The sequence below is a fragment of the Phyllostomus discolor genome, chromosome 8, assembly GCF_004126475.2.
Source record: "Phyllostomus discolor isolate MPI-MPIP mPhyDis1 chromosome 8, mPhyDis1.pri.v3, whole genome shotgun sequence".
NCBI classification, from domain to species: Eukaryota; Metazoa; Chordata; class Mammalia; order Chiroptera; family Phyllostomidae; genus Phyllostomus; species Phyllostomus discolor.
The window spans coordinates 12,392,377-12,415,378 of record NC_040910.2 but is presented as its reverse complement, the minus strand read 5'-3'; the positions used below and the strand labels follow the sequence as shown (position 1 = coordinate 12,415,378).

Here is a 23,002-nt window from a genome sequence, read left to right as displayed (position 1 = left end):
ACAAGCATTGGTAGCCGTGGGCAGAAAGATGCTGCTGTTCTTTGAAACTGTATTTTCCAAGCACATCGGGGGAAGAATACGCTTTTCTGTGATGCAGAGCAGCGCCCAGCGTGTGAACACCCAACCTGCTGGAGAATCGGGGCACCTGGGGGATCATATTCATCCCCGCGTCATTTTCTCCCGACACAGAGAACACTTCATTCCGAGGGCGGTGTTTGTTCGCTCCTCACGGGGCAGGCTCACTCCAGCCTGCGCCCGCTCTGGGCCTGCTTTCATCAGGCCGGCAGCAGAGGAAATGTCACACCTCGCTCTGGGGGGGATAATGTTCTGCCTTGGCTTTGAATGACCACCATAAAGAAACAATGAAGCAGGAAGGCACTGACTGGGTGTGAAAAGTGTCAGGTCAAGTTAATAGGGCACATAGTCGGTGAAATGGAAACCAAAACATGCTTTAATTTAAAAAAAAAAGCCAAGCCACTCTTGCTGCAAACAAAAACGTGTCCTCCAGCTCACCCAGGATGCAAAGCCCTTACGTGAATGCTTCTCAGCCTTTTCTGGCCTCTGTGGGAATCTGGCGAAAGCAACCCTCTCACCAGGAAAATGCGTATATGCACGTAACCATAAAAGTGTGGTTGTGATTCTAGGTACCGGGACTCTCCTAAAAGTCCACTAGTCCTTTGGTTAAGAATCCCAGCTCTGAACTGCCGAGTTCATGGACTCGAATCAGCCAGGCCTCGGTTCAAATTCTGGTTCCAACTCTACTGCCCTGTGAGCTTGGGAAATTTTTAACCTTTCTGAGTCTTCGTTTTATCACCTAAAAATGGAAGTAATAATTCTGGTTATGCCATCAGTTAATTGTGAATATTAAATTAGACCATCTATTTAAAGAATTTAGCATAGTCCCTGGCATGTACTAAGTGCTCAAGAAACATTAATATTTTTATTAACTAATAAAATACAAAACTTGAGCCCCACAAAGCCAGAGTGGAACCTCAATTCAATCTCACTGCTACAAACATTTACCAGTGATGGGATTCTGAAATGACAGTGTGGACAGTGGCACGGGCCTGAGCCAGAGCGGTGACACAGACCGGCCAGGTCTGCCCAAGACCCGACAGGACGGACCTCAGGATCTTACGCTCTCAGGTTGCAGGAAACTTCCACCAGGCCCACCTGGTTCGTCAAACCCAGAGCAGAACTACAGCTGCGTGCCCATTCCCTACATGGAAGCCTCTGGCTCCTTAGGTAACGTTTTGTGTATCAAAGAGGAAAGGGACAAACCAAAGACATTAATCGTCTGTAAAATTAAAAGGGGGGTGGGAGGAGGTAGGAGAGGGTGAAAGGGGGATAAACGGTGACGGAAGGAGACTGGACTTGGGGTGGTGAGCACACAGTACAGTATAAAGAGGATGCACTGTAGCCTTGCACACCTGAAACCCAAATAATTGTACTGACCAATGCCACTCCAGTAAATTCAGTGAAAAAGCTGTAAATGATAATAACTTAGGAAAGTGGTAAGACACATCCCACCACTCAGAATTTTTGGTTAGCCACAGTTAAGCTACGGATTGAGTTTACTTAGAAATAGATGTGGAAATACATGAAAGCAGTAGTTAGTTGTAAGTCAACAAAGGAGGTTACAAGGCTCCATTTAAAACAGTGTCTTCTGCTTACCAGCTGATCACATTGTGTTTAATGCTGTGATAAGGAGGTTCAAGACCCAGGACCAGCCAGATGATTGGGATGGGTCTTTAAATCCACCCTGACTGATTGGGGGGTGCCCCCAGTATCCTGTTCCCTTGGGCACGGACTGTTAATGTGAGGCAGTGCCTGCAAAGGAGGCACAGAAACATGATACATTTAAAGGGAAAAAGGAGCCCTGGCTGGGTCACTTGGTTGGAGGGTCATCCCACTCACCGAGAGGTTGTGGGTTCGATCCCCGGTTGGAGCGCATGCAGAGGGAAGGCGATGGATCGATGTTCTCTCTCACATCTGTGGTTTTTCTCTCTCTCTCCACCCGCTTCCTCCCTCTCTCGAAGCAGTAAACATATTGTCAGGTGAGGATATAAAAAATAACATAATTTTCAAAAACAAAATAAATTTGAAAGGGGGAAAAAGGAAACGAATCAATGACACTATGGCAAGTGACCCTTTCCAGGCTGCCCCAGGTGTGAGATCGGAAACTCCATTGTCTGCACCGGCCCAGCAGGACCCCGGAGCCACCGCTGCGGCAGACTCCGCCCTGGGGCGGCGCCCTCCAGCCTCACCCCGGCGGCTTCCTTCTGGGAACCGGCACGTGTTGTCACACTTTTCTTCCAAGATAAACTTTGACTATAACTTTGTGTGTGAAAGAACCTGACTTTTTAAATAATGGTAACTGGTTCACACTTTAAAAATAAAAATAAAAACACGTTATGTGGGCCAAAGAGCTCAGGTCGAGGCGCTAGCTTGGGTCCTTGCCTGCAGGTTTGGCGTTCCGGGCGCTCTGCCCTGCTTAACCTTCCGCTCCTACAGCTTCTCCCTGGGAAACCGCATCCGCTCCCACGGGGCGAAGTGCCTTCTCTATCCCGAAGCCTCCGGACTTGACCGAGGGGCTCGGCCTCGCCTCCGACCTCCAGGCACTGGATCTAGTTCCAACTCCACATCGACGCTGGATGCGCGGGCACCTCGAACATCGCACGTGCAAAACACTTTTATTGTTTTATTGTGTTTTTCCCGTAACCATTTATCCCCCTTCTACCCCTCCCCACCCCCTGCAATCACCACACTGTTGTCCATGTCCGTGAGTCCTTTTTCCTTTTTGGTCGACCCCTCTGTGCCCTAACGACTCACCCCGCCCTGCCCCTGCACCCCCCAGGCTGTCAGCCTGCTATCCATGCGTCTGTCTCTATTTTGCTTGCTAGTTCCCTTTCGTCATCAGAGCCCACATATGAGTGAGATCCTATGGTATTTGTCTTTCTCTGACTGCCTTGTTTCACTTAGCATAATGCTCTCTAGGTCCATCCATGCTGTCCCAAAGAGTAAACTTTTCTTCTTTTATGGCCAAGTAGCATTCCATTGTGTATTGCTACCATAGTGGTTGCAAAACTCAACTCTCAACCTGTATCCCCACCCACCCGGCCTCCAGTTCCCCCCGCTCAGTAAGGAGTACCTGTGTTGCTCCAGGCATGTGGCAGTTACTCTGCTTTCTCATCTCCTGTCGCCTTCGTCCAGTCCATCACTTTTCTGCATTTCCTTCTTCTAAGATAGTCCCTCTACCTGTCCCCTTAGCTCCACTCCTATTGCCACAGCAAACCACCTCATGTTTCATCTGTTTGCCACAACAGTTTCCTCTGGACTACCTCTGCCCTCTGCCCTGCCAGTCTGTCCTTCACTTAACAACCAGCGTGACCTTTTAAAATAGTAAGCGGATTGCATCACTCCCTGTTTAAATTTTCTCAATGTCCTTACAATGCGTGAAACCCAAGAGAAGGAAGGTATTATCTGACTGTGTCAAATGGACTGAGGTCTTTTTTTTTTATCTTTAAAGCTATACTGATAATACCCACATCAAAGGGCTGTTGTGAGAATTCAATAAAGGCCACTGCATTTTTGCATTTGTTTTCTATTAACCTTTGCAGGGAAGAAGGTAAAATTTATATCAATAGCTACTTTAAAAACTTACCCACAGAGAACCTTCTAAACGTCTTAGTGACAACATTTTTCTTCACATAATCATCATCTAAAGGTAAAACACCTGCCTTGATTAAAGGATGAAGCCCTACTTCTAAAAATCATGGAACAGTCCAAGTTCAATTAAAAACTTGGGGCACCGTAAGGAGCAATTGCAAGTGTCTTCCGATCATGTTTTTTAAGTTTTGAAATGGAAAAGGGTTAGATAATGTGGTTGATGCAAATGTCACATCATAAAAACTGAACCTTTTTTTTTTTTTTTTTTTGCAAATCTCTGTTTTTCTTGATTTGAATTTATCTTCACCTTGAGCTGTGCGGGACGGTCGGTTTCCCAAATAGCACCATGACTTGAGCAGCCCATAATTTTAGCAGTCCCCGCGGCCCTCTGTGCTTTTAATTCGTGCATTCCAGCATAAAAACCAGCGTGGTGGGGACGCGTCTGTGAAATCTGCAGCCGCAGGTGGGGAAGAGCCAGGAGTGAAGGAGCAGCTACATGTGCAGGGGCAGGGAGCTATCCCCACAAACTCAAAGTCTGCACTTTCTTTGTGCCGCCTGTTTTTTTTAAACTAGATCTGTGTGAAAGTCACAATATTACTGTGACGAGCTCTTCCCTGTACCTCACCATGTGGCAAATTGTATCGGTGATTATCAGAGCCACTGTTTTGTAACCATCAGCCTCCGTCAGGACTTGGAGATTGTGTTTGGTCTTTTAATTGCGTGTTTCTCTTGCAGGGTAATGGAACGTACGAGATCTTTGAGTTGTTTTTTTTTTAAGACTTTATTTACTTTTTAAAAGGTTTTATTTATTTATTTATTTATTTTCAGAGAGGGAAGGGAGGGAGAAAGAGAGAGAGAGAGAGAGTGAGAGAAACATCAATGTGCGGTTGCTGGGGGTCATGGCCTGCAACCCAGGCGTGTGCCCTGACTGGGAATTGAACCCGAGACACTTTGGTTCGCAGCCCGGGCTCAATCCACTGAGCTACGCCAGACAGGGCAGATCTTTGAGTTTTAAGGCCGCCTCTCATGGCGCTGAGCTCCCCTGCCTCCCCCTGGTCACACTCCGTAGCTGGACCGTGCGTCCCCGCCACGGTTCAGTAGGACGCGGTGTCCGCTCCAGGGCTCCCTGCCACCTCCAGGCTTCTCGGTGCGCTATTGATACATTAAGAGATTCTTCCCTCTCCCTCCTGTGGCTAAAATAAGAGTTATGCTGTAGGAGTCTGTTTAGACATCTCGCCCTATGGGAGACCTTTGACTCAGCGGATGGTCACGGAGCCCTCCCACCTGCTCTCACAGCACCAGGTACCTCTTCCGGCCTAGTGCTTATCCCATTGTCTTGAGCTGGACAGGGTGCACCCCGCTCTCACCGCGCCCCTGGCACCCGGCGCGTCCTTAACACAGAGTGGGGCTCCGGGTGCCCGGAGTGAGTGAATGGTGTGTGTGTGCGTGTTGCAAAGCGTTCGGGAGCACGACTGAAAACAAGTTTTAAAGAAAATGGATAAAAATCGTAAAACTTGAGACAACACTTACCAGCATTTTTTGGTTTCTTTGCTTCCAGTTAACTTTCTCTGCCAACCTCACTGCATAAAAAGCTTTGAATGCTCCTGTCTTCACAGTAGACCGCGAGCAGGTCCTTATGTAACCACAGGTTCGCTGCAAGTGTCACCCAAGTCGTTGTAAACAAGAAGATACCCTTTAAAAGAAGTAACATAGTTTGTTAGATATTTTTTGTTGTTGGACTTTTTTACGTGGAATGATTTGCCGCTATATATAATGATTAAATCAATGTTTTTGCACTTCTGATTATTTCTTTATAATGCGTTATGGAAACGAAGTCACTGGGTGAACATTTCACAGTGCTACATGTACTCTGTAAAAGTACCTGCCTCGGGGTCCCCTGAACAAAAGGCTATCTTCTTTGAAGAGCAAAGATTTCGTGAACAAAAGGAGTAGCTCATTTATCTATTTCTTGGTCATTTTTGCGATACCCTCTGTGAACTGTTCCGTAGTGATCTGCCCATTTCTCCGTTTGTCTGTTAGTTTTCTTGTTGACTTAAAAAGCTTTCAATGTGTTAAAAATACGATCCCTTGTGAAATTTTTATCAGTGACCCCAGTGTGATCTGGGCCTTTGATGTTATTTTTTGTGCTTTTAATTTTTTTTAATTTTATTCACATGTATCAATCTTCTGTGAATTGCTCAGTTGCTTTTTCGTATAGAATTTCTTACCATATATACTTAGATATATTTTCTTCTAGCTTCATTAGTTCATTTTGTTTACATTGAACTTTTTGATCCATTTAGAATGTATGTAGGGGTATAGTGTGAGAAGAGGCTCTAACTCTATTCTTTTTTTACAAAAGTCCATTTTTCTAATATCTTCTTTTGACCATCAACGAAATGCTATTCGAGGCGACCGCGTTGAAATAATCAGCATCCCCAGACACAGCCCAGAGTTCACTAGGAACCCCTTTTCTTTCTTCAAGTGGGCAGACAGATCACAGCTCTCCACCGGTTCTGGGTGACGTGCTCGGACCCTGTGCAGGTCCGGGCCATGCAGTCCCGGCACACGGACCCCGTCTCTGTCCGGCGTCACACCGGCAGACGGTGTGGCCGGAGGGGACTCCAGCCAAGGCTCCCATGACCGCAGTTTTGCCCTTTTCACACATTTACAAAGTGGGGGGCAGGGAGGGGCGGCTGGGGCGGCTTTGGGGCCAAGTGTGTAGAAAGGGAGGGGCCGTTTCCCTGGGCCGTCTGCCTCCCCCAGGCGCACAGGGTGGGAGGGAGAGAGGGGGCAGGGCAGTGCGGGGTCAGGGCTGCGCAGGGAGCTCTGGCCCCGGCTCCCCACCCCCCTCCCTGGGCAGTGGGAGAAAGAGCCTCCACGCGCAGGAGGCCGGGCGGTGCCCTTCTGCCCTGAACTCTGCTCTCTCCTCGCAGGCGAACCGGAGCCCGCCGTGAGCAGCGACTCGGACATCTCGCTCATCATGGCGATGGAGGTCGGACTGTCGGACGTGGAGCTCTCCACCGACCAAGACTGCGAGGAGGTGAAGTCGTGAACTGGAGAATGTGGGACAAAGGGACGGTAGGACCCACGGGGACCGCAGAGAGGGGTGTGCGCTGCGACTCGGGCCAGGCTCACACGCGCCTCCAGAACACCTCGGCCCCTGCAGGGCGCTCCGCTCAGGAACGGTGGCGAAAAGCAATACCCGGAGTCGGGCCGGCGACGCGGTCTCCCTGCCTCCACGACAGCGCCCACGGCCTCGGCAGGCTGGACACCCAAAGCTGAGCCCCCTCCCACGCCGCCGTGGACACACTCACCCTTCAGAAGCTCCTACCCCGGACGGAAAGGACGCGCTTAGGGCTTCTCGGTTTTCATTTCAAGTTTTTCCTGGTCTTGTTTTTTTGTTTGTTTGTTTTGAAATTGATGTTTGATTTCTTTGGTGGTTTCTTTTTAAAGACTGTGTGTAGTTCCCTTTAGGTTCACGCCTCTGTGTGTCCTTTGATTCACTCCAGCGTTGACAGAGAGCGGTGTTCAGAAGTGCCCGGTCCCGTTGTGGCTGGCCTGTGCGCTCTGCGTCTGAGATGAAGGGCCCCAGCTCCTGGCCTGCAGCTCGTGTGGCTTTGGGGAGTGCCTCTGTACCCCGAACAGGTCGAAGGCCAGCTTTCACTAGGAATCCGAATTCTTTCCATTGGATCTTTAACTTCCCAGGTGCCGGAGACCCCGACACTAAGCTGTGAACCTGCGGAGGCCACTGCTCATTAGAGTGTCCGCAGCACCACGCTGGTGGCCTCTTGCCCGGCGCCGTGGGGGGCCCACGTGACAGGAGAAGGAAGCTCTAGGGAGGCACGTTCATTTGTCTGGGTCTCACCCTCTTTGAACTCAGAGGTCCCCTCCAGGGCATTAAGGCCACTCTCCGTGGCTGTAGGGCTTGTAGCTGGAACCACAAGCTCCGTGTTAAGGCCACATATCACGAATCGTTCCTGAGAGTGGATCATCTGTTGTACGGGCTCCCCCAAGGCCGGAGCAGGGTCTGGGACCTCATGCAGCTTCTGCAGGAGATGGTGGCCTTAGTCGCCTCCAAGCCCGTGTCCCCACAGTGCAGGTTCTACCTGGATTCCAGCACACTTCCGTTACCCCGGCCAGACCTGGAGGAAGGATGTAGGCGAATCCTCTGCAGGTTGCTCCCCGGGGCTCCCCGAGCGGGTCCAGATGCCGGGTGAGGAGGGAGGTGTGATCTGATGAACATTTGGTCTAAAAGGTACAGCAGGGGAGTTGGCGACGTCACGAGAGAGACAGACAGAGAAGGGAAGGGGTGCCCAATGGCTACAACACACCACCCCTGTTTTGAAACCCTTTATGTTTGCACTCTTTTTTTGTACCTCTGACAGAAATGTGCTATTTTTCCAGTGGGCAGTTTTGTAACGGGTTTCTTTAGACTCTCCCGGGGCAGCGAGGGCGAAGGACAGGAACAGTTTCTCCGGACGGTCAAGGGTCGGGTCGCTTCGGGCTGCCGCAGGGCTTGACAGGAGAGGGGGCTTCCCTCCCCGAGTTCTCTGCACCTCAGACGAGGCTTCTCCCCCACCCCATCCTCACACTAACACTCACCCAAAACACAGAGCTCGGTTCTTCCGCCGCAGAACCTCGCTGCCCGCCAGCGAGGCACGGAGTGCCGCGCCAGATGGGGGGACACTTCTGGGTGCGCCCTTGTCACCGCCACCTTCGACCGTTTCCCAGGTGACGCTTTCCGAGCAGGCCGCAAGGCGAGGGAAATGATTGCCACCCTCAGAAACGTCCCCTTCAGGGAGGAATGAAGACGGCGCTGAACCAGGAGTCAGGAGGCCCAGATGAGCCGCGTGCGCACCGGCCTCTCCCTGTCCACCTGTGGAGTGGAGGGGTGGAGCAAGACGGTGCCCAAGGCACCTTCTGGCCTGGGGCCACCAGTGAGCACTTTGCCAGGGACATCTGTGTCTCTCGGGATGGCAGGTGGCCGCCTTCCCACCCTGAGGAGGCGGGGTTGCTGTGCATGGGACATACGGTGACATCTTTCAGATTGGGTGCTCCTGTGTAGCTGAGCGTGGGTATCTCAGGGATTGAAGTTTTAAGCCCAAGTAGGAGTTGCTTGGCTTCCCCTAATTCCAGTCCTCTGTTAGTCACTACGTTTGCCACCTCTGGACACCTGCCAGGCCTGGTGTTTTTGTGGGCAGTGGTTCATTCAAGGTGTTTCTTTTCTCGGTCAGCCTGGGCCCGCAACACCTACCCCGCCTTCGTCAGCTTGGCCCTAAACAAATTTTGGTCTTAAGTGGAATTAGAAGGATAATTCAACAGCAAAGGAAACAGGCTTTGCATCCCATACACAGAGAGAACACCCCTGCAGGAGTGCATGCCTAGCCCTCTGCTTGGCGAGGGTTCTCCCTGCCGGTTCCCCGGGGCGCAGGGATGGACTGCACGCGGCCGCGGCCGCCGCTAGAGGGCGCTGCAGATATGCTGAGGGGCCCGGGAGGTTCAGCAGAAGCCGGTGCACCTGACCCCCTGAGTCTATGAGGTTCTCCACTTACCAAAGGTCTGTTTCTGGAGGGTTCTCCTGTGACTTTGGTAGCTAAGAAAAAAAAAATTTAACCAGCATGGAACGGTGCAAAAGAAATAGAAACAGCCCTTCTTCCCCCACAGCATTCCTCACCACCTCCCACCAAAGACCTGGGGACCCCATGATTCAGAGGCTATCAAAAGGTTGCGGAAATCGCTAGAAGTGTAGGCAAACTTCAATGGATTGGCTGATGTGCATTTTTCCGTCCTGGGTGTCTAGACCAGCACTGTCCAACAGAAATGTAATGCAAGTAAAAAAAGTCAGCACGTACAAATAATTTAATAACCTCTTTCTTTCATCCAATATTATCGTTTCAACATGTGATTCATGCGAAAAGTGTGAATGAACTGCTTTGCATCCTTTTTTGTACTTAGCCCTGTGCAGGCATTGCGTCTGTTACACTCCCAGGCCTCTCCGTTGGGACCAGCTCCTGATTGGACAGTGCAGGTCTCCAGCTTCTCCAACCTTCTCACAAGGTTCCCTGATGCTTACAGAGAAAACAGGCTAAAACCTAGTCACCTGCCCAGAGGACTAGACTCCGCCCAAGCGGCCTAACTAGGGACTCACAGGTGTGTTTGTTTTGTAACAGATAACTGTTCAGGCCGCCCTTGCTGGGATTTCTGCTCAAACTTCCCAGCCACACCCTGAGCCCCATTAGCGTTTACTGCTATTTCTCTGGCCGGTCGTTTTTCAGAAAGGCGCACAAACCACGTTGATTTGGTGCTCAAACAAGAGTCCGTCCCTCCCTTCTCCGGCAAACCCTGAGGCTGATCCATGGCACTCCACAACCAAAGAGAATTCCAGACTGTAGTCTTCCAACGTGACCTTGACCCCTAAGCAGTCCTTCTTCCTGCTTGGTGGGAGGTCTTTCCCCAAGCTGCTGCCCCCAGGGGCCTTCGAAGGGAAAAGTAGGAAGTTCCTATTGACTCCAAATACCAGACTTTGTGTGGCAGGACTGAGAAAAAGTCTTTGGGGCTGGAGACTGTCCAGACATTCCTTGGTGAGTTCTAACTGCCTGGCAACAGCCCAGCTCTTAACTTGAAATCAGCATCCCCGCCCTCCAACCACGGAGGCCGTGGACTAGAACCAGAGCATTTTCATTCCCTCAGAACAATGTAGAGTCACCTCTAGGAATTGCGACCTCCTGTGTGGCTGGTCCCTTGGGGAGGAGCTGAGCCCCGCCCCCCCCCCCCCCCCCCCCGATCAGGAAAACAGCACCTGGACCTTGATGGAGTGTCCAGGGTTTGTCACCCCGGCAGTGTCAACGGTGCCATCTAGGCAGGAGGAGTGGAGAGTTTGAGAAGGCAGGAGGTGAGTAGTGGCAAAGGCACCCACCTGTTCTGACACCACCTGGTAGTCATGATAACCTTGGAGGCAAGGCTCTGTCCGAAGAGGTTTGTTTGGTCTTGTTTCCAGCGTTTCCCTCGTTCTGGTGGAAACGTCTCTAGGCCTCTGTGGCCCTGGGTTTGGTCCCATGAAAAACCGAGGTGCCTGATGGCAATTTTGGCCCGTGCCCTGACCTCCCCACGGCTGCCATGCTCTTAGAATCAAACATTCTGACAGATAAACCAACATAGGATTCTTCTTTATATTTATGAGTTTTGATTAGATGAGAATTCTTGCCGAGCATACAAAATAAACGGCCTCCTCTTGACTGAACACCAGGAAATCCCATTAAATCAAAACTCCTGCATCAAAAAGGTGGGCTATAGAGTCACACCCTCCATGGAGCGAGGACCCAGGGTGATTTCCAGCAGCATTTTTATACCCTCTCACTTAAATCTCTCCTCATTTCTGTCTCCAAGCCTGGCTTTCTCTGATCACCCGTCTCTTCCATTGTGTGTGCACCCACACATTCTTCTCCCACCTTTCAGGACAAAAGGCCTTGGTTCTGCAGGTCTCTGGAGTGATCAGTGCGGCCACCGTTGTTAGTGGCGTTGGTGTTTTCCTCTGACGTCATGGCAACACCTGTATTTGTGCTTCGGATGATAATGCCCAGTTCAGGCTAACGGCAGAGTCCTCTGTGAAGGCGCTAGCCCCGTTTTCTCTTCTCAGATCTAATTGTACCGCAAGACCATCCACAGCTCTTTCCTTTTGTCTCCCTCCGCCCCCAGGCGTCCTTGCCTGAAAAGTCTCCTAGGGAAACCATGGCCAGGAACCAACTCCAGAATACTGCCCAGATTTATGATCTTCCACCTCCAGCATCTGCCACCTTCCTAGCTCACTGCAGGCCCCAGGGGTAGGGGTCTCAGAAAAATGTGTGGGCTGTGCCATACGCCATGGCCACTCATGCTGCTGAACATGGTGGCGTGAGAGCTTGTCTCTGTAAGTGATCTGAGAGGCCACTGCTTCCTTAAGACGGAAAAAGACACACAGAGAAACCACCCTCCTAAGGGGAGGGACCCACCGTTCCTCAGCGCTGCTCTGAGCCCCAGAGGTCCCTCATCTGGCTGTTGCAGGGCCCGGACTGAGGAGCGAGCACATTCGGTGACGGTCGGTCATTAAAGGATGGTGTGAGGACGACCCTGTGGGGAGTCGGGACGGAGGACGGCAGGATAGGAACGTGGGTGTTCTCCCCGAGTCGGTGCCCGTTGCCCGGGTGCAGAGCTGACCTGGTTGTATGTGTGTGTGTGTGAACACGTGTATGTGTTAAGGAGTTAAACACTCGTGATTGCAGAGAAGGTCTGGACTGCCTGAAACCTAAACTCACTCTGAGCCGCAGGAATGAGTTTCTCACCACTTACCTCTCCCTTTGCCCCACGTCTCTGCCCCTGGTACAAGGCCAGGCCTGTGGTCACAGGGATGGTTGTTTTTCAAGACCCTTGGGTGCCTAGCTGCACTCCTCCACACTGAGTCTTTGATGGCACTGAATTGTCCTCCCAAAACTAGCGAGTCCAGATCCTAGAGGGGTGCCCTTCATTACCAAGCCTTCTAATTGCAAAACCCGCTTGTTCTGCCACCTGCCAAGGTCACTCACATCTCTCTGAACCACGCCTCCCCCTCAAGGGCTTCATCCAGTGGCTTTTGTCAGGAATCTCAGTGATCCAAGACCTCCTCATCTTCGTTACTATTGACGTTTGCACTTACCGTGGAGCCATTTGCTCTGCGGCCACCGATCAATATCTGTTGATATGATCAAGCAAGAATATATGTCTCATCTTGAGAGGTCCGCAGGTCTGAACAGGGCACAAGAGAAAAGTCCGTGGAGAAACTGGCTCAACCTGAGTTACCCGTAGTCACTACCGGGCAGAAAGCCTGTGGTCTCAGCGTCCCTACTGCAGCGGAGGGCTTGGAGAAGCAGGGACACGGCGGGGGGGGGGGGGGGGGGGGGTCCCTGTGTGCTCTGGAAACCAAAGACAGATCCCCATCCAATGGACACGTGTTTCTTCCATGGACTAGCTGAACTTTCTCCCAATGTTCTCAGAAGTAAAGGTGAAGGTGCGTTGCCTGGTCGAAGGGAACTGTGACATTTCGAGAGGGTTTCTCTTTGCCGGCTGGCGATTGACCTTACTAAACCCAGAAATCTAAAAAAAAAAAAAATGTCTTGTGGCCTTAGTCCCTCAGCATCTTTAAAGTCTAGTGGTTACTCCCCTTCTCCCTCAACAGGTTTAAACACATCTATCTCTTTATTCCACTCAGAATACTATTCTCTTGGACAATGTGACGATTTTCAGTAGCCAAAGAATTTTCACGTAGGAGAGCTAGGTCATTCATATCCCACTCTTCCGAGGGGAACACCAAACCTTCGCCCATGCGGACCCGCAGAGCGAGCAGCAGCGGAAGGACTCCCTCACTGGGCCGCGCGGTGGTGTTGCACGGCGGCAGGGCGCCCTCTGCTGCCCAGCCCTCCTTTCCGCCAGCTCCTTGGACTGCAGAGCCACCGCGTCATCAGCCAGCTGTTTGCCTTTCACTATCGAGTTGCCTCCGTGGCTGAGAACTTGGTTTTATCAAAAGAGGAAGCAATGTCACAAACCCCGAGAAGCTGAAAGTGAGCCCCACCGGAGACCTCACTGCCGGCCGCCTTTTCTCCTGCACGTTATCGCCACGCATTGTCGGCTGTTTGTGCAAAGACGCCTCTGGCCGGAATGTTTGTGCAGAGTCATGAGGCCAAGACCTGACTGTTCGGTGACTTCTCTGCACTTGATCCCTTGGTCAAACAAAGGAAGGTCGATACACAGACTTCGCTCCTACGAATGTCGATGGTGTGAAATACTGACATGTTTTCTACATGTCCAACAGTATAGTTACTTCCTGCTCTCGCATTAGTAGTCTGGAATGGTTGTACCGTTTTATAATTAGAAAGAGACGTACGGGGTGGGGGAGGGGTAGACAGGCTGTTATTTTTATAGTGGGATGGTCCTTATATCTAGAAAACTTGAAGTAACTTTGTATTCGTGAAAGGTTACATTCCATGCATTTCCTGAAAAAAAAAATGGGTCTTGTTTTTTAAAGTAGTCATGAGCTGGGAGCATGGTCATTCTCGTTCTGGGGGAGCCCTCCAAGAAGAACGCAGGGTCCCGGAATGCAGGGTCCCACAGACGTGATGCCCGCGTGAGTGCGGTTGGTCGGGTAATAACCTGGGTGTGACACTTTGTAGTTTCATGTGACCGTTTCCCCTAAAATGTCCTACGGTGTGCTTGAGTGTGATATTGTTACGTTGCAGAAGTACATGCTTCTATGATTTTGTAATAAAAGAGTTTGTAATAAAAAGGGGTCGTGATTTGTCCAGACCCTGTGTGTGTGACACCCAGTTCTGTGGACTGCAGCCACGACCAGCAAGTGCCAGCTCAGTAATGTGAAAAGGGAACATTATGACCCCTCTGTCATGGAGCATGACTTCCGCTGAAAAAGACACCTGCTCCAAAGAATGGGTTTACCGTTATGACGCAGTCAGACGTGGCTTCCTTAACCAGTCTCTAGGAGCTCCCTCCTATCAAATCCGATGGATTTATTTTCCCTTTCTATCCATGAGTTGTGTGGTTGTATTGTAAAACGCACGATGGTCCAGGTAGGATGTGACCCCACTTCCCCGTGAGGCCCGCCGTCCGGTCTGCAGTCTGTGCCCTCCGTGCTCCGCCCCCGCGACCTCCCCCACCCTCCCCGCGTTCAGATCCGGGAAGTGCGCTGCCCCTACCACGAGCTTGCCCCGTGACTCAAAATCAACACATTGATTCCTGATAGCATTCACCTGGGTAACGTTTCGTTTGGACTTTGGTTAGCTCTTCACATTGCTGAAAAATTTAGTAATGGATTCAGTCACCGTTTTGCCCAGCCTTCATCTTCTGTACAAAAAGTCACAGGCAAATTGAAATGATTAGCAAAGGCGGTGTCAGTCTTTTTTTTTTTCTGTGTAAATCTCTTTTCTTCTTCCCCTCGAGTACCTACCTTATTCCTTCCAAAGCACTTTATATCTCGAAATACAAAGAAGTTTTTACAAAGCAGTTTTTAAAGGGATTTGTCTTCTGTTAGGAGACAAGGACGCTTCTTCTGCTTGATTCCAGTCTCTGCTTGCTGGGAGAGTCTGACAGTTTGTCTCGGGCTGGGAGTGGCAAAATGTCAAGGATGCGAGTCGACCACATTCGAGCGTGTACAACATGGCTATTTTTGTTATATACAAGACTTTCCTGTAAATAAGTGCCATCGTGTTCTTAGGTCTTGGTTTAGGGAAAAAAAATGCAACTCTAATGATTTGAAAAAGATTGTGAATTCCAGGATATTTCACTGCAAAAATTTTGTTGGGTTTTGTTTTTTAATAAAATGGAATCAGACGCTTGTGGCTGAGTCGTTCATACTTGACCCCCAGAGGGGGCGCCCGTGGCTTTTAAACCCTTGCTATTTAACCTGAAATCCTGACTCTGGTTAAAGAGAGAGCGAGAGATCTGAACAACTTCGTTGTTTGCCTCGGGGAAGGCAAGTGCTGGGCACCTGCTCTCCTCGTAGCTCCGTCCTTCTCGGTAGTGATGACGAGCTTCTGCACAGCTCGGAAGAACGGGCGCTGAGTTAGCCTGAGATGCCGCCAGAGGGGACAGGGCAGCATTGTCTGGGCCGTCGGGGGCAGGTCTAGGCAGGGTTCCCCCATGGAGCCCACCAGGAGGACTGGGGTGGGCAGCTCCCTTTTACCATTTGTGTGTATGTCTCTGGAGATTTTAAACAGCAGTGCTTTCACATTCACGAGGAAAGGACTTAAGGAGGATGGGAGCTGCCGACATGGGAAGGAAGGAGAGGACAGGCCCCCTCCTTACTGTCACACTCTGCAAACTGCTGTGTGCCCCCCCCCCCAGGTTGCCACACAGCCCCCTCAGGGGCCAGGGTTGGACACTCCTGGTGCAGCCCAGCCCTACCAAAGCCTGCAGCCTGCCTTCCACCTGGCCAGGCGCCCCTGCAGCGGGGTGGACGCCACACAGCCTGCTGGCAGACACTCAAACTGGACTGTGTGTGGTGGCCTCCTGAGCCCTTTGCCACCCAAACGGGGAACTGCTGTGACGACAGGAAGGAAACATGTGTCCCTGGAGGCCAGTCTGGGCTCTGTGCACAGGTAGGAAGGTGTCCTAAAGGGACTGTTAGTAACGGAATGGCTGTGGCGCATGCGGGGGCACTTTAAACTGCTCTGTGTTTTCAACATCGTGCTTTTTTCCTCTGCCCAGACACCTATTGTCTGCGGTGAGGCTCACGCCTCTGGCAGGGACACTAGACACAGCAGAGAGTCCCAAGGTCAGCTCTGTTGGAATAAGGCTTCAGACAATACACAGCAGCTATTAAAAACTTTTGAAAAGGGTTTTATTCTGTCACCGATACAGCTTTGCATTCCTCAGCTTTTCTAAAGCTGGTTGATGGTGGAACCTGTCTTTTAAGGGTCACCTTTGCCAACACTGCATTGGACAAGACCCCCTGCGTGGAGCGTGTTGGTGTTCCAACCAGAAGGGAGCTGCTACACCTGGCGACACCGTCCCCATCTCATACACCCCCCAGGCCGGCTTGCTCCTCTCTGGCCCCTGCGCCACCTCTGCCAGGGAGCGGTCAGCCCGGTACTCCCGTCCCTGGCATCGAGATGCCCCAGGCAGGACACACGATGCCCTGGGCACTGCTCTGACACGTGTCAGAGACATGTGTGTGTGTCAGGGAGCTGGGCGGCCACGTGGCTCACTGCCATACGTGTTCCGGAAGGAGAGGCCCTGCCCTCCGGGACACGCCACTCCAGGCTTTGGTGTTGAGAAGGCGTGCGGCACGTCTGCCGTTTTGAGGATGGAATACAGGAAACTCCCCAGAGCGTTGTAACCAGCCACTAGGCCAGCTTTGCGCCCGATGCTTGGTCTGTTTACGCCTCTCTTCGGGGTCCTGGGAGCTGAACCACTGTTCGGCAAGCACACTGAGGGGTTTGGTCACTTCTGAGTATCGCGATTCCTTCTAAGCCTGTGTGCACATCCCTGCCCCAGTCCTTGCCTTGGTTAGGAAATGCATTGCTCCAGATTGGGGGATGGGGCTGGTGAGCAGAGAATATGAGTTATTTTCACTCCACGATGATTACTACATGTATAAGAGTGACAGACCCAACTCCCGAAAAATCCAGGTGACAATTCATGGGATAGTTTAGAGGAATTGCTGCATTGCCCGTACTGATCCACTCCGGGAGAATTAGTGCGCCTCTCATTTGGCCACGCCCACTGGTACGGAGTCTCCCTCGGGTCTCCCTGTGGCTGTCTGTTCTCAGCTGCAAGAAGAACAGGGGAACCTCTCCGTCTGCCATCTGAGACCTCTACCCGCTGTGAGTACGTCTGTCTCCCCTCGCTGGTTCGCGGACACAGCGCCCCCGCCCGGGCAGGAGGGCGCCCGGTCCCCAGCACGCGGAGCCTGTACTCGCCGGCACGCTGGGAGGTAGAAACTAAACTCCCAAGCCCCCCTGACCCTTCTGTTTTGGAAGAGTTGCCCACCCTGTCCCCGTGGGAACATCCGGAAGGTCTGGTCGCGGTGGTGGTGACCCCTCTAACCTCGGCACCCCGCCCCCACCCCGTGCCCCCTTATCTAGTAACACTCCCTCCTCCTTTGTTCTCAGGGATCGTTTACTCAACAGGGAGAAACCAGAGCCAGCTCTCCCCGCGGGGAGGCGGGCGGGCAGCTGCCCTCGGTTGCCATGCGAGCTGTATACACAACACAGCTGTCACTGATATCATAAACCTAGTGGGAGCTGGGGCTCTCAGATCTCTAAGGAAAGAAAAAAAAACATAATTCAGAGCATTGGAAATGGCATCAGCATCTATAAATACATGTGAGAGCAGAGAAGTCAGAGAGTGTACAGATGCAGTGGAGTTAGTTAGGCCTGAGGACGAGATGCCGTCGCCAGGGGCCTGGGTCTGGCGTTAAACCAGCAGAACCCCCACTAGGGCTAGTAATGCGCAGCCCTTCCTTTGCAACAGGGGAAATTATAAACCAGTCTGTTTGCCTCTTGTCACTTTCCCTTTCCCTCCTTTCTACTCCCTTTGTCTGGAACTCGGAGGAAGAGGAAAGGAAGGGTGTCGATCAGACCAGACCTGGGGCTGGGACTCGGGTTTCCTGGCCCCATTGCCAGAGCTCTGCGGGCTGCACCAGGCCCCTTCTACGCATGGAGGTGGCTCCAGACCACTCCGAGTGCTCCGGAACGGAAGCAAGAAACGCTGAAAGTTGGACTTCGTGAGAGTGATGGGAACATTGTTGTGCAGGCAGGAAATGCCCCCTGAACACGAGCGGTTCTCCCCTGCAAACAGACTAGGGTGGAGACGAGCTCAGTGCCTAAGAAGGTACACACACACACACAGTCATTCACTCTCACACACCACCACCACACACACACAACCACACACACACTCATTCACTCTCACACACCACCAGCACCACACACACACCACACACACACACTCATTCACTCTCACACACCACCACCACCACCACACACACAACTACACACACACACACCCACAACTGCCACCACTACCCCCACGGTGACTCCCCAGCGAACGCTGTCTTATTTTAGCTGGGCAAGAAAGCTCATTGCAGCAGGATCCCAATGGGAGTTATTACTTTCTAGACTCATTCCTCCTAAATAAAGTGAGTTGCTACTTGGTGCCCTCCAAACCTGGCTCCCAGACGACAGTCCGCCCTCCTTCCGGCCGCTGCTCTGGTGAAGAGACTCGCTTGGCAGGAACCACAGAGGTGGGGGAGGGCGCCTTTATCCTCCATCGGGGAGGGGAACCCCCAAACTACAGAACACCCAGAAACACAGGGACCCAATGCCCCCGTTCTCAGGTGAGCAGCTTGGCTGGCAGGAAAGCAAGAGCGCGGCCTCTCAGCCCAAAGGCCCCAAGCCCCGGCTGGCATATTAATGGAAGAATCACACACCAAGGAGTTGCTGCTGCTGGCTCTGAGGAATAAACCCAACAGCGACTGTAACACAAACACATGACAGCGCTCGTGAGCACTGCTGTCGTATTAACGTCCGCAGCAGTGGCAAACAGTCGAGTATCGGCGTTAGTGCGAGCGTGCCCGTGCACCAGGCGTGCGGTAGGGGCTTCTCTGCATCCTGCCCTTTGACCCCCACCATCCCAGCTGGCGGGGGTCAACGGACTGTTGCAGTCAGCATTTTATAATTCACACAGTAAAGTGCAGGAAGATCACACAGCTAGTAAGTGGCAGAACTACTCTCAAAGCCCACTCTTCCTGTCTCCTGAAAGCTACCCTTCACCACCGCATTACACTGCCTTCCCCCTCTGAAAACAGGCTGCCCAGTTTCTCCTCTCTGTCATGTGAGATGGGAGAGGTTTACACTCAGAGAAACGAAACAACAACAAAGTAACTGTGGAGTGGAGAAGTCCAGCAAACAGCGCCTCAGCCAGGGGGTGATGGTGGACCTCTAAGGCCGGGAGGCGTGTCAGTAGTGTGTTCCTAGACGCGATGGGGTGAATGTACCCTTCCTCCCGAGAGTGTCAGATAAGTCCCCATGGGCGGGGGGGGGGGGGGGGGGAACTCTCCTAAATGATTGGCGGTCTCCAACTCTCCGGGTCGTCACAAACACAGTCCCACAAAACTGTCTGAGGCAGAGGAGCCTGAGGAAGATGTGACGAGGAAATGTAACACGGTTTCCGGGGTGAGATCCTGGACCAGGGGAAGGATGCTGGGAGAAGCTAGTGAAATGCAGATAAAGTCTGAAGTTCGGTTAACAGTAACATACAAATGTCGGTTCCTTAACTGTGACAAAGGTGCCATGGTGACGTCAGGTGTCAACAGTGGGGAAAACCAGGTGAGGCACACGCCATAGCCCTCTATGTTTTCTCTGTAACTTTTCTGTAAAACTAAAACTGCTCTAAAATAGATTTATTCCAAAAGAGGTATGTTCATCAAATAGAAGGACCCACTGGATTACTAGAAACACAGAAATCGGCTTCGGATGATACGGTGGGATTTCCTTTTCTGAAAATCATAGGCATAGAACTCAGAATCTTGAAGAGGTTATATTTTCTTCTTAAAGTAGGAGACTGGACTGAATTATTTGCCAACATCAATTCCAGATATTTTTAGTGATTTTATTTATTTTTTAAGTAAATATACTGGGATAATACTGGTTAGTGACATAATATAAATGGCAGGTGTACAACTTTCTTTTTATTTTTTAAGTATTTCTTAAAGATGTTATTTATTTATTTTTAGAGAGGAAAGGGAGGGAGAGAGAGAGAAACATCAATGTGCAGTTGCTGGAAGCCGTGGTGTGCAACCCAGGCATGTGCCCTGACTGGGAATGGAACCTGCGATGCCTGGTTCGCAGCCCGAGCTCAATCCACTGACCTATGCCAGCCAGGGCTGGTGTACAACTTTCTAACACAGCTTCACACCCCACGGAGGGCTCACCTCCCGAAGTCTGGTCTCCTTCTGTGACCAGGTATTGAACCCCCTTCACCCTCAGCAAAACTAGTAATTTGTGACTTGAATTAATTGTCGCAATGACTCTCTAGCCCAGAGTAATTGGAAAGTGTGCCAGATGAGAACCTAATCATTTGTAATTGAGTCAGAGCTATTGCAAATGTAATAAGTAAGTGTCTTAGCTGGCACGCGGCAATTCCGTTTCACACCGGTACACCCAACATTAGAGCACTTCCCTTGGCGTTCCTATTGACTGCAGTTGAGCGGCTTCTCCCAGTAGGGGGCTCCATTGGTCATCAAATGAAAACGATGCCCTGGCGGAGGGGACAGGGAAACACGGATTCCACCTTGAAGTTTGCAGGGTAACTTTGAGGAAGAATAACTATTCAGAAATCTTCCCCAGTCACCCTGGTCCAGTAGAAAAGGAGGAGTTAGACCATACCAACCAGCATGGCTGGAGAAGCTCCTGTTTCAAAGAAGGGAGCATGTCTATTGGACCGTGGCAGACAACAGCCCTCGGGCCCACGTATGACTGAAGCCATGTACCCATCGCTCAGTGAAACGCGGGTCAGAAAGGGCAAGACTAGGAATGCCTCAGCCTGTGCTAGACCTGAGTTCCTGAGACAGGCATGGGAGGGGTGTCCTCAGAGTATTGTCTGCTCCTTGACTGACCCCCAATGATTTGTTCCACCTCGCATTTCACAGGGCAGCTCATGCATACGATTCTTCACCTACACGCAGCAGAGTGAGCAGCCTGCACGCGCACACACACACTCACTTAAAACCCTTCAGGGCCCTCCCATTTCTATGAAGCCCAAGTACAGTGCAGAAGGCTGAGCACGATCTCGTTCCTAAATTATCTGGCCACACCCCAGCTCAGCCCCTGAGCGCCGGCCCCCCAGTTCTCCTGGTCGCAGCCTGTTCGCCCTGTGGATCTCAGCTCAACAGCTTTCCCTTGGAGAAATCTTCACCCCCCCGCCAGGTGAGGGAGCCCCATTAAATGCTTCTGGTGCACCTTGCACATCACCTCCCCAGCTCTCCCGACAGGCCTGCTCCTCGTGCTAACGCAGCACTAAACCACGTTGAGCGTTAATAACTCACGCATGCCATTGTCAGACTGCTATCGGGTCTCCTGTCTGGATCACACGCTCCTTGGGATTAGGGCTCATGTTTTTATTGTCCATGCGTCCCAGGGCGCAGCACAGGGCCTGGGGAGAGCAAGCTTTCCATCCGTGTTTGTAGAATACATGATCAAGGAAACACCTGGCTACCCGCCAGCCGTCAGGCTCTCTCCTACCTGTGTTACTCCTTTCATCTAAAAAGGACAATATTTTCTCACCCAGAAGTTAGAACTAGTAGTTTTTGGGTTTGATATGCCAGACTGTTTGGGAGATTCAGGGGAAATAATGTAAGCAGAGCACTTAAAATACGGAGGATACATAAAAGGTGAGGCGACATAAAACAAAAAGGTTGTCGTGTGGGACCCTGGTCACCAGACGGGCGTATTGTCTGGAGAAGCATCTGCAGGCGCCTGTGTTGACGCGGAGCAGGCTAGCAGCTCTGAGTGCTCACCTGGGTGAGGCTGGGGACTGCAGGGAAAGCAGGGGGCCTGGGAAACCCAGCTCAGCCTCTGGAGCAAGGCCTGAGAAAGGAAGAAATCTGTACTGGCTGCCAGGGAGAGCAAGTTCAATGCAACATTATACTGTGCTGGGCTAGGGCCGCTGGAATACTCTTCACTTAGGCTTTGCTGGGAGCTCGAGTTCTGTCCTCTCCTTGGCCACTGGGAGTCTCTTTGCGTTGGCTCCTAAGTCCTCCTCACAGGGTGTCACTCAAGGCACTACTCGTCTCTGGGAGCTTCCTTTCTGTCAAGTATAACGAAGGTTCCAGAATTATGTTATACATTTCCTGCCCCAAACATGGGGCTTGAAACATTTCACCGGGAGTGGAAGGAAGTATAAGGATGCGTTAACACGTGTTGTCTTGAAGTGATGGGGCACGTGTGTGATTTTTATGTTCTCTCCCGGCCTCTCTGTTTTCTTTCAATTTATGTTAATGCACCTGTTTCATTGTGAAGTGTAAAAATGAAAACCAAAAATAATAAAAACAGGCCCCCAGTGCCCGAGGGTTTCACAGACTCCTGGGTTAAGGGTAGGATGCTGAACCATCATGGAGTGTCTCCTCCACGCAGGCTGGCTCCTTACACGGAGCTCCTGCCCGCCGAGTCTGAGGTTTCATTTCCGTCCAGGTTTATGCATCGGAGAGAGACAACACCCAGAGTCTTCCCGAGACGCGATTAATCCTGGTTATGGAGGGCCTCCTGTGTCCCGTTTCCTCCATTCCTTTCCGCGTGGGACTCGGAGCCCGGCGAGTTAGAACGAACAAAGGACAGCCCAGGCCGGGGGAGAAGCAGAAGTGAGACTCCGGGGGCAGACGGAGAAGGAGAAGATGAGGGAACAGAAGCAGAGACCCTTCCCTCCGAAGTGACGTCCGTGTAGACAGACGTGGCCACAGCAGCGAAGCACACCTCTGTCTCTAATCACCCTCTGGAGGGGTGAACTCGGTAAAACTGTGTAAGGCTCCCCCCATCGAAATGGTAAGGGCTTGGCTAAAGGACGAAGCATACCCCTGGCTGGCGTAGCTCAGTGGATTGAGCGCAGGCTGGGAACCAAAGTGTCCCAGGTTCGATTCCCAGTCAGGGTACATTCCTGGGTTGCAGGCCATAACCCCCAGCAACTGCACATTGATGTTTCTCTCTCTCTCTCTATCTCTCTCCCTCCCCTCTCTAAAAATAAATAAATAAAATCTTAAAAAAAAAAAAAAAGGACAAAGCATAATTCCGAACCCTCAAGCATGAAGAGCACCGCA

At 51.5% G+C, this 23,002-nt stretch overlaps 1 protein-coding gene across 1 annotated transcript in view; it reads left to right on the top strand.

The window, feature by feature from the left end:
- The window catches only part of RNF150 (ring finger protein 150), a 174,491-nt gene extending 159,575 nt beyond the window's left edge, over nucleotides 1-14,916 (top strand). The window contains exon 7 of the mRNA XM_028520293.2: nucleotides 6,606-14,916. Within this exon, the coding sequence (XP_028376094.1) occupies nucleotides 6,606-6,724 (119 nt within the window). The 3' untranslated portion in view covers nucleotides 6,725-14,916. The remainder of the gene's footprint in view (nucleotides 1-6,605) is intronic.
- The last annotated feature ends 8,086 nt before the right edge of the window (nucleotides 14,917-23,002 follow it).